Source organism: Poecilia formosa, unplaced genomic scaffold (assembly GCF_000485575.1).
Source record: "Poecilia formosa unplaced genomic scaffold, Poecilia_formosa-5.1.2 Scaffold238, whole genome shotgun sequence".
Lineage (NCBI taxonomy): Eukaryota > Metazoa > Chordata > Actinopteri > Cyprinodontiformes > Poeciliidae > Poecilia > Poecilia formosa.
This window is the reverse complement of record NW_006800177.1, coordinates 852,861-869,489: the sequence shown is the minus strand read 5'-3', so window position 1 is coordinate 869,489 and position 16,629 is coordinate 852,861. Positions and strand designations below refer to the sequence as shown.

At 39.3% G+C, this 16,629-nt stretch overlaps 1 protein-coding gene and 1 long non-coding RNA gene across 9 annotated transcripts; one reads left to right on the top strand and one right to left on the bottom strand.

Annotated features, from left to right (window-relative positions):
• Positions 1–888: 888 nt before the first annotated feature.
• LOC107838307 (uncharacterized) lies at positions 889–14,276 on the bottom strand. The gene is made up of 3 exons (XR_001664374.1): positions 14,193–14,276; positions 5,628–5,633; positions 889–899 (listed from the first exon to the last, which is right to left on the bottom strand). It is a non-coding gene; the product is annotated as an uncharacterized LOC107838307 (long non-coding RNA).
• LOC103149890 (tropomyosin alpha-1 chain) lies at positions 3,850–14,891 on the top strand. Of its 8 annotated transcripts, XM_007569251.2 has the most exons (10): positions 3,852–4,082; positions 4,411–4,536; positions 7,685–7,818; positions 8,564–8,681; positions 8,833–8,903; positions 8,990–9,065; positions 9,168–9,230; positions 9,469–9,538; positions 11,087–11,165; positions 11,473–11,699. In XM_007569251.2, exons 1-10 carry the CDS (start codon positions 3,969–3,971, stop codon positions 11,474–11,476), a joined length of 855 nt encoding a protein of 284 aa, XP_007569313.1. In that variant the 5' UTR covers positions 3,852–3,968; the 3' UTR covers positions 11,477–11,699. The 8 variants fall into 8 exon arrangements, with proteins under 8 accessions (XP_007569314.1, XP_007569310.1, XP_007569312.1 ...); XM_007569252.2 differs by lacking the exons at positions 11,087–11,165; positions 11,473–11,699 and adding an exon at positions 12,950–14,195 and having other exon boundaries at positions 3,850–4,082; XM_007569248.2 differs by lacking the exons at positions 11,087–11,165; positions 11,473–11,699 and adding an exon at positions 14,250–14,891 and having other exon boundaries at positions 3,851–4,082.
• Positions 14,892–16,629: the final 1,738 nt, after the last annotated feature.

Below are 16,629 nucleotides of genomic sequence, written 5' to 3'. Positions count from 1 at the left end.
TCTCGTCATTCTTCTATCCAACTTTTGCTTGTGAAATACATTTAGTACTGCTAGTATGAACAGTTTTTTTTTTTTTTTTTACAAATACATTTGGAATAACTTTCTCTCTACATCAGCAGCACTGACTTGACTCAGGCCGAGTCAAGGTCTTCTGAGGAAAAGCAAGAGAGGTCAGTTCTGCCAGGAAAACAAGGTTCCCTTTTTATTCACAAGACAAGATAGCATTTCTGAGTCAGCACAAATCTAAAGGGTATATTGACTCCAGACTGTGTGCTGAGACTCGTGCTAAATCTGTCCGGCACTAAAATCCAAGGAGGCGACGTCAATTTCAGTGGCACAGCTGCTTCCTGGGACAGAGTTCAAATCTGCCTTCCATCCTCTGATATTTACTCAAATCAGCTTTTTGTTGCAATTCTGTAAATGCTTGCTGATATGACTTCAATCCTGTTTTCTTGTGAATTTGACTTGGCTGAGATGAAGGAAGAAGAACTTGGCTAAATTAACGACGGCATTGAATTTAATGTTGACTGGCAGCAGATAGAAGACATCTCATCTAGTATTTTCCTCTTCTAAATCTAATTCTAATAAAAGTCAGAAGGCCGATACTGTTACTGATGACGACAGCAGATTACATGGCGATGCTGCTACTTTTGTGTCATTAAAACACCTGTTGTAACATGGAGGAATTGTTTTCTTTTTTCCATTTTGTTACAGTTCTGAAATATTTCTAATTTTTCAGGGTGTCTCACCTACCAACCTGATGGAAGATTACTGACTTGTGGCATACAGAAAGTACTATGCACTTAATTTATGCGCGCTAATAATTTAGCGAGATCTCACCTACATGTTGTAAAGAAAAGTGTTAAGGTGGAAATTTGGAAAATGAGACAGGACCTCAACTTTAATCTGCCATAAAATTTTAAATGCTTCTTAAAAATTAAAAATAAAATATCCTCCAACATTATACTGTCCATATATCAGATTAAATTATACACAGGTGGATTTATATAGACTTACTATGTAGGTGACGTCTGGATGTCAGAATAAATGTGTTTGAACACAAATGTATATCACACTTTTTAGATTTCAATTGCAAATTAGAAAACAGCCCTTTGTTGGCCTATTGCATAAAATCCCAATAGAATATGTTGAAAGTTGTGTTTTTAATGTGATGAATTATGAAAAGTCAAATTGAATTTACTTTTGTAATACATTGTCCTGCATTGGCTCAGATGGTTCAGCAGACAACCTAAAAGATAATAATAAAAAAGAACCTTAAAGAATGGAATAATATGTTTGGAAACGCCACAAAAACAGAAAGCAATCTTGAAATGCATGATCTCAAACAATTAATGCGTGACACTTGTGTCAAATTTCAAAAGCTTCAACATCTCACTTCTGACTCAAAGGATTAATGTATTATTATAATTGGAAATTCAAAGAATACTGAGGGTAGTTCAGGGTAATCCATGCACCGTGCATATTTGTTTTTATCTCTAATGTTCTTTTAATCATTTCAATTCACATTTTGTTCAGTAAGCTGTCTTAGAAGAAGTCCAACTTCTAAAAGTTTGCTAGATCCATGACCATATATTTTGAATCAATAGCTCCTTAGTGTTATCTCTTAGTCTTTAAATTCAATACTAATGGAAGTGTTTTGTTCTGAATAAAACGCCCGGTCTAATCAGACGAAGTCATCATTTGCTGGACAGGTACAACGTGATGATCTTTGTCTCTTCGTTTATTCAGAGTCTACGGGTGACACGGATTGAGGCTCTCTGATCTTTGACTATGACTGGCATGTGTGACTGGCTGCGAAGGGCTCCATAAAACACATGGCAGGATGACAACATGGTGACAGCTGACTGGCTCAAAAAAGCTTCACAGGAACGATGTTGCACACGCCAGACCACCAAGAAATAAAATAGAGGGGTAGGGTAGAAGTAACCTTAAAAAGATCAGCAACTTGAGTCTTTTATTTCATCTGTTCCTCGTGCTCGAATTTAAGGTCACAAACTGACACGGAGGAATTCGCCTACAGGATTTTCTTACATAGCACATCAATTATCTTTCCATCAATTAAGGGCAGTCATTCAGGTCCGGGAGAAGCTAAACAGCCCAAACAATTACTCTACCACTACCATGTTTGACTGCAGGCACATGTTTTCCTGAAATGCTGTGTTAGTTTGACCGTGAGTGTACCAGGACACCCATCCAACTAAAACCTCATCTTTTTACAGTTGACTTTAATTGATTATATAGTCATATTTTTAGTTTTTTGTTTTTTTGTTCACTGCATTTTGTGATCTAAATCTCGAAAAGTGTTACATAACTAAAGTTTTACTTACTTTCTTTGTGACCTTTGCAGACTGATAAAAGTCAGCTACTGTTTCTCATCTGCTCTCTAATTTTTTATTTTATGTTTCAGACAGGCCAAGCATGCATAATTTATTGATTCTGCAGCTCTGACAGAAATCCTACCTGGATGTGGGGGTGAAATTGTAGCCTCCAAAAAATATGTAATTTGTCACATTTAATTTCTGATTTATTAAGAGGGCAGTAACTTTTTGTAATAGAGCCTGGTTGGTTCTGGTCAACTATCTGCCCTTTATAAATGAAAGCATTATTTGAATCTTTTTTTTTTCTTTACATTCACATTCATTTGATAATCTTAAATATTTAAACCTGATGAAAGAAAGAAAAAAACAGAAGAAATCTCTTACGGAACAAATACTTTTTTTTTTTTTTTTTTTTACAGAACTCTATGAGGCCTGGATGGTGTCCAACAGGTGGCACACACTTCATCAGATCCTAAAATATACACTCAACAAAACACATGCAGATCATAGCAGCCAATGGAAGAGTAGCATCATGTGAAAGCCTGAGAGTTCATTTTTATATACACAACCCCGTAAAACTTAAAATAATACCGTTTAGTAAAGAAATATTTCTTCTTCTCTTATTTTGCTGTAAATATGTGCAAAAGTCGAGCTACTGTAACTGACAGTGGCTCTTTAATGGCCAACCATCCACTGTTCTTAGCAGCAGGCTGTGTGTGACAGCTGCGACTGAGAAACAGAACTGTTACAGTGGGGGTTGTTTAAATGCCAAAGCTTCTCCATTGTCCCCCACAAACAGCATCACTTTCCCTCAAGCCCATTTGTGACAGAACTCTGAGGAATCCTCAATCCACCACAGAAGCCGGACAAGCTTAACGGTTTGGTCGTGCGGTTGATCCTCTCTGATTGCTGCCCCGGTGTTGAGCCGTGTTGTAAGGGAGCCGCTGAAATGATCAGCGGAGGACGAGCAAGCCGCGCTGGCTAACGTGACACGCCTCAGAGTGAGAGGGGATTTCACAGGGGCTTATCCAATTGCCTCTGTGTGTTGTGTGTGAATAGTTGTCATGCTTGAAATGCTACTGTAATTCATCGGAACAGACCTCTGCATGAGCAAGGAAGCACATTTGAAATCAAGTTTCACTGTTTGATGAAATTAAATAAAAGTTTGTGATCAGTTTGTTTTCTTATCTCAGTGTTTTTACTTCATCTTTCTAAGTGATAACTGAGTGAAGATTATCTCCCAAGTAACCCCCCTTTGGAGCACTACTACTTCTTGACACGCCACTTCCTCTTGGAGGGTGATAGAAATAGGAGAGGACGTCTTGCTGTGAGGCGTGGGAGTGGGAAGGTTCCTCTCTGACGCCTGCACCCCATGTATAGTCATACAAGTGGTCAAATGTCCTGGGAGAGCGAATCGGTGTGGAGATTTGAGAATAAACAAAGGGCCCGTGTTGGCAAACAACTGCAGCCCTTTCCAAAAAAGCATTGGGTGTCCAGTATCCGACTTATTTGACCCTCAACAGGCTCTGCGACTTCGCACTCCAGCTAGGTGTTCGGTGTGGCTCAGACGCTCCCATCTTTTCTGTTCAGGCTCACAGATTTGCAGCCAACGCAAAACACTAAGCAGCCATGGATGCCATCAAGAAGAAGATGCAGATGCTCAAGCTTGACAAGGAGAATGCCTTGGACAGAGCTGAGCAGGCCGAGTCAGACAAGAAAGCATCTGAGGACAGAAGCAAACAGGTGGGTGTCTGGTTTGAAACCTGTTCTTGTGTTTTTGCACACAAGATGCCTTGCACAGCTTGTACTATTGTGCCTGTGCAGCCGTGTGTTTTCATGTATCGGCTCAAGACATAAGAAGCTTTCATGTTGTAATTATTTTCTATGTTATATGATGACTTTATGCATTGAATATGTAGAGAACAGTTACAGTTGTATTTTATATGCAAGACCTGAGGCTGTCATATAAAGTTAGATGACAAGGTAAAGTGTCTTTTGAGGACAACAAGAACAATTTATTTGAATTTTGTGATTGCTTAAAGCAAACGTTTCTGGTTTCTCTGTGCACCAGCTTGAGGATGACCTGGTAGCACTGCAGAAGAAGCTGAAGGCCACTGAGGATGAGTTGGACAAGTACTCCGAGGCCCTGAAGGATGCTCAGGAGAAACTGGAGCTCGCTGAGAAGAAAGCCACAGATGTGAGTTTGAACTGAGGAGAGAAACACTTTCAGTAAAATAACGCTGCTCCCCATACAGATTGACTCTAATGCTGAAGTAATATATTACAAAATGCACCTATGGGTTGCATAGGAGGAATTTAAGGGTGCAGGTAAATTTAGCCCTTGTGCTGGATATGGTAATGTCACAGTTCACAGGCTAACTGTTGTGCCATTTGGATGGATGTTATTGCCAGTGTCCAGTTTCAGTTGGGCGTTTTTACAGGCACATTTTGGACTGAAAAAATCCTTGAAATATTTGTGGCCTCTCTGGGATCAGTTGTCACACCCAGGGTCAGATGGATCAAAACTGTTGACTTTGGTTTAATGTTTAGCCAATTAGCCTATGCCATTATTGAGTTAAAAAGCTCATAAAACAACACTTTGCTCAAAGATAAACCTTATAACAATCAGCTTAGAATAAACTTAGGTTTATAGGTAGTTCTAAATTTATAGACTGACCAATGAAGTTAACGATAACAATTAAATATTTAACAGATGTTCTATGAAGTTTCTGTTTTCTTCTAAATAAATAAATAACTTGATGTAGAAAAAAATCCATTTAATAAAAAAAAGAACATAAAGTTTTCTGGTATCCTGGTATTCTGGTGTCTTAGAACATTAAATACTTTCTTTTGTACATTTGGCAAATCAGGGAAAAAAATCTCCTGAAATAAATATCTCTTTTATGCATATTGGTCACTAGTGTGGACAACTATTACAAATTGTTTTTGTTTTTTTTTGGTATGTGTGGTATACTTGCATATCAGCCACTTCATCAGTGGATTACTCTATACTCTACACTGTAATCCACTCCATACTGTAGAGTAATCCTTAGTAATCAACTGAAGCCTATAGAGTCTACAAACTTGCAACCTACTGTGATTAGATTCATTCATTTTGTTCTTGGAAGTACTGCAACAATGTGCATGAAAAAAATTGTTGTTAGGCTGAAACATATTGTTTTCAAGAGAAAACAATGTGTTTTGCAGATTTGTCCAGCTGTGTAATTTACAGTGTCGGTTTACATTATAAAGTAAAAGTGTAATGAATTGCAGGTAGGGAAGTGAAACCAATCTCTATGAAATCTCAGCAGGACAGTAAACGCAGTCCCTAAAAAAATTGCAGAAAAAGGAAGAATTAGGAAACACGGTGGCAGTGACACTGACTGAGATCAGGATGGAGAAATAGTTGAAGAAGCTGAGGAGCGGGGATTTGCAATGTGACAGAACCCAGAGACAAAAGAAAACCTCACTTTAGTGTTTTAGTTAGTTTGTGCATCTCCAAGTTTATGGACAACTCTCATTTCCTTATTGTGTTGCGCTACAAACAATATTTTTGTTGTTTTGTTGTTAAAATACAGAGTTCAACAGGGAGGGTTTCAAGAGTCAAGAGCAAAGTGCTCGGTTAAATGGAACCACAGCATACAGAGAGCCCAGGCTCAGATTAGGATTATTACTGAATTACCATCAACAATATTATAACATATTAAAATATGTGTTTAACAGAAATATTTTTATTATATGCCCATCTTTCACTCAGTGTACAAAAACACCCCAAAATGTCTATTTTTCTTAGTTTCATCTGCATTCCAGAAATTAAATTTACACAGACGATTTGACAAATGCATTGCAAACTTACACATTAAGAACTACAGGGAAAATAGCTTTATGGCTTGAAAGGTATGTTAAATACAATCGTAATTTAAAGCTAATTAGATCCCCTTTCCTGCTTGTTTCTGGGCTGGTAATTGTGGTAATTTTTACAATCACTACTGGAATTTGCAGTATGCCAACACAAAAAAGAAGACAGTAAACACAACAAATACATTACAATAAAAAATGTAAAATATGTGTCAGTGTTTATTTATTATTACAATTTTTATGCTTAGGCATAATTGACAGGAAAAATGCACAAAGGAAAAATGCTCCGAAAGATTTCGTAAACATTGCTGTCCTTATTTAGAAGTCAAATTAATTCAATTAACAGTGCAGGAGTAAACTGTGATGTCTGCGGCTATGATCTTGATGGGACTGGCTCAATTTAAGATTCGGGGATGCAAGTCAAATTGCAACACGATTATTTGCATCTATATCTCCACAAATCCACAACAAACGATATAAAACCACAACTAAAGACTACACAAGAACAATCCATGAGATTTATTTTTTTTATTCGGTGGACACATTTTAAGGTTTGCGGGTAAAATGAGTTACTTCCGGGGCTGGTGGCACGTCCCAATCCTCATCAGTGGTTGATTAAAGGCGGTGGGGGCAGGGATCAAACGCGAAGCATCCCCAACAGCGGGCGAGGCAGCCAGCGCACAGCCGGGAGAAAACTAGCTTAACCGAGGCAAAATTAAACGACAAAGCGGAAAAAAAAATGGCCGGTGGAAGCTCCCTGGAAGCCGTGAAGAAGAAAATCAAGTCGCTGCAGGAGCAGGCCGATTCGGCGGAGGAACGGGCATCGTTATTGCAGCGGGAACTGAACCAGGAGAGGACTGCGAGGGAAGCAGTAAGCTGCTAATGATTTAAGGCAATTAGGGCTCTTGGCTGCGGGAGGCATTAGGTGCAAAGCTGGTCAAAAAGCGTGGCCGCTAGGCCCCAACACCCCGCGGTTCCTGTTCGAACAGAGCTGAGTGGGTATCAAGCGAATGAGTTTGAGCTCAGTGGCTCAGCGTCGGAGGTGAGGACAGGATGGTGTCTGGAAGGGACACCACCCTGAGCGCTCCGGATAAACCAGCGGCCGCTCCGTTAATAAGAGGCTGACGTGAGAGCAGGTCCTCAGAGAGAGATAAAACCCTCACTAACGGTGCCACCAGCTAGTTTAAGTATGGGGAGGTGCCTTTATCCTCAACTAAGCCTCGTTTTATTTATTGCTCAAAATAATACAGTAGGAATTGCGCAGTTTACGAAATTGTACAGCATTTTCTTCATGCATATTGCGAAAACGTCAACTTAAAGTGAGAGAAATGCCGTTTTACTCCCTAACCAGAATCTGCATCATGCATCTTAACATCCCTCCCCCACTTGCTCCTAGAGAAGCCCGTCTTGTTTTCCAGCATAGACCTGATTTATCAGCGCTTGGCCAATAAACTTGATCTGATTTTGGTTGTGTTGCTCTCTCCAAGGCTGAGGGAGATGTAGCTTCCCTGAACAGACGCATCCAGCTGGTTGAAGAGGAGCTGGACCGAGCTCAGGAGCGCCTGGCCACTGCCCTCACCAAGCTGGAGGAGGCTGAGAAAGCTGCCGATGAGAGCGAGAGGTGGGTGGTCAACGTCTTTTTACTCATCAAATACAAAGGTCATCATTTAAAAAAAAAAGAAAAAAAAAGGTCTGAGTCAAAAACTAAAAAAAAAAAGGACTTGGTTGAGCAAGTACTCAAAATTAGGGGGTTTCTATTTTTTTTGGTCAGCCAACAAGACTGTACAATGATGCAGGTTTTTGTTTCACTAGAAAAAACGGATGAAGGCTAGAAATAAACTTTGATGCGTTGTGACTTTTGTGATTTCTTTTTGTTGAGTTCAAAACCATTACATCTACATATTGTGTTTTAAGCTTTCAAATAAAAGTTTAGAATCAAATCGGAACACAGACAACTGGAAACGTGCATCAGTCAAGAAAAAGCTTTATTGGTGCATCTTTAGAAATGAATCGCTGCATATTCATGTTAAAAAATATTTTAACTATGCTAATTGTTAAGGTCTTATGTTTTGTGAATTTCTTGTCTTATTGTTGGATTCTCTGGATCACTTTCTTTTGTTTTCAGAATGATAAATATGTCCAGGAATTGAAACCTGTTAGAAAACCGTATGAACGCGTGTCACTGCTTGTAGAAAACTACATCATCGTTTCCAACAAGACATTAGTCTCACTTGTGTTGTGCAGGATTTAATCTGCTTTACTATTGAGATGCATCATGCTGTGATGTTCAGTTCACAAGAAAACATTGCTTGCACTTGCCTACAATCTTTTTTTTGTGTGTGTGTTTTTTGCTTTTCTCCATTCAGAGGCATGAAAGTCATTGAGAACCGAGCAATGAAGGACGAGGAGAAGATGGAGCTGCAGGAGGTCCAGCTGAAAGAGGCCAAACACATCGCTGAGGAGGCTGACCGCAAATATGAGGAGGTGAGCTTCTCAGCTCCTTACTGCACTTCTTAAGTGTTTTCCACCCTCTTTTATCAGACACAGCAGCCTCCACGCTGCCTTCGCGTTCACAGTAGAAGCATAAAAGTATTTTGGATCCGTTTGGTGAAAGAACGCCGTGCTGTGAGTGCAGGTGGCCCGTAAGCTAGTGATCATTGAGAGCGACCTGGAACGAACAGAGGAGCGTGCCGAGCTGTCCGAGAGGTACCATCCCCCTTCCTCCATTTGTTCTTTGTGACAACCTTAAATAGGATTTACAATGTACTTTGTTCTTTGCCGACACTCTACAGTAAATGCTCTGAGCTGGAGGAGGAGCTGAAGACCGTGCAGAACAACCTGAAGTCTCTGGAGGCCCAGGCGGAGAAGGTAGGCCGATTGATTAGGTTTGATGACATCTTGATGTAAACTCGTAGGGGAGATGATGAGTGCTGCAGGTTTTCTGATTTCAGTCATTGTTTGTAACCACAGTACTCGCAGAAGGAGGACAAATACGAGGAGGAGATCAAGGTTCTCACAGACAAGCTGAAGGAGGTGAGTGAGCTACAGCTGTGCTGAATTCATCTCTGCATGTGTTGCGTTTCAGAAAATATTTCCGTTTCATCCATCCTATCTTGTCTTCGATTAGGCATTTTGCGAAAAGGTCTGCCGTACTGGCTGCTTTTTAACATCTGCTTAGTTAGCACTTTTAATTTCAACCCATTAAGGCTTCAGTTGTTAATGTAGACCTCTTACTGGCGGTTTGCTGATGTTGCTGTGTTGCTCCGCTCAGGCTGAGACTCGTGCTGAGTTCGCTGAGAGATCAGTTGCCAAGCTCGAGAAAACCATCGACGACCTGGAGGGTATGATTACTTTATTACTTTCACTTTTCATTTGCCTAATGCTTGATTCAAATTTAAAGGGAATTTCTATTTATTCATGCAGTCGGGTAAACAACATAAGCTGTAACTGCTGAGACTTTAAATCAAAGTAAAATTAATATTTGTCTCTGAAAGATGCTAATGCACATCAATGCTTGACAAAGGCGCTGTAAGGTTTAGTGTAGTCTGAATGCAGAAACGTTCACAGGACAACTTTAGACCCAGACTAATTTGTTGGCACCTCTTGGTAAAGATGGTGTTTTATTGGTCCTCTAAAAGATTCCTTGAGTGTTTATGGAATAGTTATTCTTTACCATCTTAAGGCATTTTATCATCTCACAGTCTCTAACCTGAGTTAAGTGCCAAGCAGTTGGGCAAAGGACGGGGCTAACGCTAGGAACTGGGTTCATCCTAAACTTGAAATTTGGCTACAAACCATCCAAATGGATATGGTTTGTTGCTAAAAAGTTTGAACTTGTATGCATGGTATAAGATCTGTGACACTGTGGACCTGTTGAGTGTTGCAGAAGCTTTGAGAATCTTGTTAGAAACATGTTTCTAACAGAAACATAGAAACATGTTAGAAACATGTTTCTAGCAACATGTTTCTTGTTAGAGATGTGTTTCTAACAAGATTCTCAAAGCTTCTGCAACACTCAACAGGTCCACAGTGTCACAGATCTTATACCAGGCATATAAGTTCAAACTTTTTACATGACCTTTATGTACCAGGTAGATTTTTATGAAAATAATCAATTGCTCTCTACCAGAAAACTCGAAATGGGTTATTGAATATCATAATCCAAGATGTATGGACAAATCGCATGCAGTTAACATTTTTTGTGGTGACTGATCTCGGTTCCCAGACCTAAATCTTGCAGCTCAACCTGTGGGCTGAGCTGAAGAAGAGAAAACGCAAAACTCTTGACAATCTAGAGTTTCTGCAAATAGGAATGCAACGGTCCATTTTTGTACTTTTAAATATTATGGTAAGACTAATTGATATCCCCCATTCACAAAAAAATTCGAGGAGGTGTAGTGCAAAGTATTTATAGAAGGAGTGCCAACAATTGTCATGAAGGCCTTAGTTATGCAATTATTTTGGCATTTGTTTTCCTATAGTCTAAATGGGCCTAAAATAAGGAAAATGTTCATTTATCTTAAGGGTTTTTACACATTTCCAGTAGCACCAGGAAATGTTCCATGCCTGTCTGCATGGTGAGTTATTAATCATAAGAATAAAAGGTATAAGCATGAAATTGTTCATGTTGGCAGTATTTGTCACTGCGCTGTGGTTTGCCACTGTTCAGTCCACGGCACTCATCACAGGGTCACGGAACGTGAAGCAGGTTTTTCCGACTCCTCAGGAATTTGACCCGACATCAGCAGCTGTTCCTTCACCCCTCCTCGTTTCTGCACCTCCTTCCTTTCTTTTAGCCGTTTCTATTTTCCTTTTTACTTCTATGCTCTGACACTTATATTTTCTGTTTTTACACCATCCACTGCCACTTAATAATTACAACTTGGTAGATGAGCTGTATGCCCAGAAACTGAAGTACAAGGCCATCAGCGAGGAGCTGGACCACGCCCTCAACGACATGACATCCATGTAATTTACAACATGCTTGATTTGTGCTTTAGATCCCACTAGGGCTAACTGTTGTCTTAGTAGCTCCCCCTTGTGGCATGTTGATTGCAGTGAACTAGATTTGGCTCTAGATTTAACCTTTTGACTAACACCATAGGTTAGATTATGCAAATAGTTTTTTGGAGAGCCTAAGGAGTTGTTTTTTTTCTTACCCTCTCCTGCATTGTAACATTTAATTTCCCAACTTTCAAATTCTCCCTGCATCTAAGTTTTTGTTTTGCTTATTTTCTTTTTCCCCTCCAACATCTGTTCTTTTGTGTTTTCACAGCTAAACCTTTTTCACTCTTCACTGTGGAAGCTTGTCGATCATCATTTCACTCCTGCGCAGCTCAGCCCGACTTTCTGTATCTTTTTTTTTTTTGTCTATTTCTTTATTGCCCTGCCAGGACTGCACACCGGGCTTTTGCTGCCAGCACCCCTTGTTCCATGTCTTATGCAGATTTTTGAGCCATATTGCTTTCTGTAAAATAAACACCCTTTCATCTATGTCTATGATCCATCTTTTCCTTTTCGTTTTCATTTGGCTTTTTTTTTGTCTTCACTGTTTAATTTATTTCAATAGCTTTTAAATGAACTCTGTAGCTCCTTCCCTATTTGCTGTTTGTTTCTCTGTTTATGAGGACGGTAATGGATCATGGAACTCCTTGTCACTGGTTTGACTATTGAAGTAAATGGAGCCTTTTTAACACCATCAGCCATTTCCAGTTTGTGTTCAGAAGTTGCTGAATTCTGAGAAGAAAATATGAGTGGTTCAGTTAAAAAGAGAGCTTTAACATCATATTAAGCCAGTTGGTGTTAAAAAAATAGTTCAAGCAGTTAAACGTTGTGTATATGTGCCGTTTATTGCTTGATGAATGTGGAAGTTTTAACCCACCAAGGAATCAAGAGATCATGAGGTTATCATTATCCAAACTTTTTATATACGTTTCACTAATCTCAAAACGTCAAATCATTTGTGTTGTTTGTGTTGACGACTCAAAGGTGATCTTTCAGTGTCGACACCTTTGAATGCTTTAGACTATGCACACGGGGCATTCATCACTCTTCTCTCCACTAGGCATCTATAGTTGTAACCATAAAGTTCAAGTCTGTTTTTCTTTGTTTCAGGACTTTTATTTTGGTGTTTGCTGAGTGGAAAAACATATTCAGAGTCAAATTTAAGCTAATTTTTTGCATGTTAGTTTAGTTGAATATCAATGAAAAAAATTCAAACTTTACCTAATTTATTTAAAGTGTCGACTCCTAAGGGTGTATATCGAGACAAATACCAGAGTATGTAAGCTTGTCAGAGATTGGTTGGGTAGGGCTTTACCTGAACACAGTTGAGAGGTCTTCTGCTCAGTCTGTCAAGCGTGTGTGAGATTTGGTGTGCTGCTGCAGATCATTCAACATTTTTAACCAAACAACCTGGTCATACAGTTGAACTTAGCAATTCTTTGCAAGCAAGACCAACTCTTAAGTTTGACTGGTGGTTTGGGTTGGTGAGTGAAATATCAAGGGGCCTAGAAAAAAACTAATGTATTGTAAAGTCTTAAGACTGTTTGTTAAAAAGTAAATCCAATTAGAGGTATACATCTTTTAATCAGTTGTGGGAAAAAAATGATTAAGCAATTCATAAAGTCTGTAGTTTGCCAGGACAAAACTAGCAGTTTTTTTACCCAACTTTCTCCACTAACTTTGCCTTTATGTACTAACTTGTCTTCTGTCTCTTTCCCTTCTTCCCTTACTGCTTTCTGACGGTCAAGATCATCTATACAAGCAGCTTGATAAAAACCGTCTTCTGACCAATGAACTGAGAGTAGCCTTAAATGAGGCCTAACCTGGAAAGGGTTTGCTTTATGCTGGCACTTTTTTTATGATGCAACATAATCCAAGAGCATTGTGGATTTGTTAGATTAAGCAGGTAGAGATTCACATCTACACCACAGAAATATAATCAAATTGTACATATTGCTGTATACTCAGATGCTAAAGAAGGGGTATTGTTTGTCTCTGAATTAGTGAGTTAAGTTTATTTTACTGCAGGTTTGACTTGCTCAGCCTTATAGCTGCTGGAGTGAGTTACTTCTACATGTAGCGTTTCACAAGCCCCAAAACAACTCTCACTTGTTTTGGGGCTTGTGGTTCTAAACAAGAGAATCGGTAAGATTTGCAATTCACCTCCAGACTGAGGTCTTAAATATAAATAAAACACCAAGTAGGGTTTCTACACAGTACTAGATTAACCTATTTAAATGTGTAAAAACCCTCATTTAAATTTGTGACAAATGACAATAACTTGGTTAAGTTAATTCATATCTAATATTGGAGATAAAAATTTTCTCACTTTTGATCTCTAACAAACTACAAAAAGTCAGCTGAGACCAGATTCTTTGGGTAATGGAAGATGCACATCTAAGCTGAGTTCTTTCAAAGTTAAAATAACTCCCAGTGTGTAGTAAAAAGGATGAACACGTTCAAAAAATATAGCAGAATGTAGTTTAAGACCCACTGTGGAAAACTGGACTGACTTTCTGAGTATTAAAATTAAGATTATTAAATTTAAGACCACACAGAAACCTTGGTTGAATATATTTTAACCTTTTTTTTTTTAAACACAATTTGTCATGCAGTAAAAATTAAGTTTATATTTCTGCTTGATTTTTAGGCTGAGAGGCTGAAGTGGTATTTCAGCTGTAATGGATTTGTTTGAAAACCTAATTTCAAAGAAAAGGATTTAAAGTTATAATTATTTTTAAAAAGTTGAGCACTGTAATTAGTCCCACTAAATGCATTGGAGTCTAGACTTCATCTCTGTCAATAGCTTGAGATAAACCTTGTCAAATGTTTCATTAATTTGGGTTTCTGGTACTAGTTCACAGCATGAAGCTTTTCACATTTACTTGGTGTGAACACTTAATATGGGGACTGAGGGAGGAGAGGTGAAATAGATTTTTTTTGGCTCATCAGCATGTATGATTTTTTTTTTTTTTTTTTGTCCACCAGAACCTATTCTCTGCACTGTTTATCTAATGGTCCTAAACTGATATAATGCTGTATTGACAGACAAACTCAGATGCGCTAAAGAAGAGGGCCTGAGCATTAAGCAGATGATGGATCAGACCCTACTGGAGATGGTTAATATTTGACCCAGCTCTGTTCCTTTCCACTACCTGACTTCACATGTTCTAAATGACCGACTCCCACATGCTGCTGCGACGGTGGACACGTGGGTCTGTGTTTAGCTGTACCTCTGGCATTGTTGACTACAAGCTCTGTATAAAGTAGCAGAAAAGGCATTGAGCTCCAGCTCAGCTACACTGTTCATATTGCACGCTCTGTTCAAAGACCTGTTTAAGTTCACTGTACATGTCCAATGGTTTACATATGTGTTGGGATTTTGCACTTTTGATAAAAAAAATACTGCACATTGTCTTTATGAATGAAGCCATAATTTAAGCCAAGCCTGTATAAAAGGGACTTTTATTATCTGTACTTTTGTAAGATCATGTATGTGTTGTTTTTTTTTTGTTATAAACTTGCATTCAATGTCTGATCTTTTTCCTTCTGAAGTCCAAGTACTTCAGCTACGTGAAGCAAACACTTGTTCTCTGCACCATTTCTAACATTTTCTCCCTTGGAAGCTAATTTGCTTGTTTTCCCAGACATTTTTATCTTGGAAATGTATGAATAAAAGATTAAACCAGATCTTGTTTTAATTTTTATGTTCCTTGACTAAAAATAGTGACAAAACTAGAAAATGTAGGTGATGTTACAGCCATAAGCTTCATTGGTCTTTTTTGGGGGGGAACTTTGTGATGTCCCCCCGCCCCATTCTCTCCCTTTACTTTAATTGTAAAGGGAGAGATGAATTGTTTTTTAATTTAAAATTTTTAACAAGGCTTTAGTTGTTTAAAAACTTTAGCAGTTCTTATGCAGTCTGAGATGTTTTCTTTGACAATTTCTTTGCAGTTTGAATAAATGGGGAGAATTTTTTTATTTTTATTTTTTTTTTATTGCGGTTTGCTGTTATACCCAGGCTTTTCCTCGAAAGGACTTACAGGAAAAGTCTTTTGTCCTAAAGGACAAATGTCTAAACATGACTTTAAATTTATTATGTTTCATCTTTAGTTTGCCAAATCCCAACTTTTTAAATTTTTAACCATCAATTTTTATTTATTTTTAAACTTGCTGACTGCATGCATATACATTCAAACCCCCTGAAACCATTTTGACATTTAAAATTTTAAACCTGAAATTCTTGTGAAACTGAATTTCACAAGAATTTCTGTGGTCTTTTAGTTTCTGGTTTAAAAAGCTGAACATTACACTAAATGCTTTTTTTTTTATATATATATACCTTTTATAAGTCATAATGTTCACAATCTGCTGTAAAGTCTGCATTTATTCTAGAATATCTCAATCCTAATTTGTCAAATACATTTGATGCACAACTTGAAATGGCGTTGGCTCAAGTTCAGTACAAATGCCAGAAACTAAAATGGCTACAAATCTCATGAGCCGGAAAAGGGTAGCATGCCTTTTCTGGGTCAGGGGGGTCGTCCTGCCTCAAGTGGAGGAGTTTAAGTATCTGGAGATCTTGTTCACGAATGAGGGAAGAAGGGAGCGGGAGATTGACGGGCGGATTGGCGCAGCGTCTGCCGTGAAGCGGGCGCTGTACCGGTCTGTCGTGGCGAAGAGAGAGCTGAGTCAAAAAGCGAAGCTCTCGATTTACCGGTCGATCTACGTTCCCACCCTCATCTATGGTCATGAGCTTTGGGTCATGACCGAAAGAACGAGATCACGGATACAAGCGGCCGAAACGGGTTTCCTCTGCAGGGTGGCTGGGCTCTCCCTTAGAGACATCCGGGAGGGACTCGGAGTAGAGCCGTTGCTCCTCCACGTCGAGAGGAGCCAGTTGAGGTTGCTCCAGCATCTGGTCAGGATGCTTCCTGGACGCCTCCCTGGTGAGGTGTTCCGGGCACGTCCCACTGGGAGGAGGCCCCGAGGAAGACCCAGGATACGCTGGAGGGACTATGTCTCTCAGCTGGCCTGGGAACGCCTTGGAGTTCACCCGGAGGAGCTGGAAGAAGTGGCTGGGGAAAGGGAAGTCTGGGCCTCCCTTCTGAAGCTGCTGCCCCCGCGACCCGATCCTGGATAAACGGCAGAAAATGGATGGATGGATGGATGGATCTCATGAAAAATGACAGGTGGTTGGTTTTAAGTTTGAGGCATTGTAAGGTATGAGTATTACTCTGAAAGACTGTACCTGCAAGTGTAACATTTACCTCATTTCACATGTTTGCAGATTCCCTTCTCTTCCCAGACACAACTGTTGTCTGGTCAAAATATTACTCCACCTGAGCTATGGACTTTCTGGCCTTCCTCCAGAGTTACCATGGGACTGGTATTTAACAGTTGTGTCCGGTGGTGCAGGACAGAAAAG

Coding starts and splice junctions, on each gene's coding strand:
- LOC103149890 (XM_007569248.2), top strand. CDS start 3,969: ATGGATGCCATCAAGAAGAAGATGCAGATGCTCAAGCTTGACAAGGAG. Junction 9,066..9,167: donor TGGAGGCCCAGGCGGAGAAG/GTAGGCCGATTG, acceptor TTGTAACCACAG/TACTCGCAGAAGGAGGACAA. Junction 9,231..9,468: donor TCACAGACAAGCTGAAGGAG/GTGAGTGAGCTA, acceptor TGCTCCGCTCAG/GCTGAGACTCGTGCTGAGTT.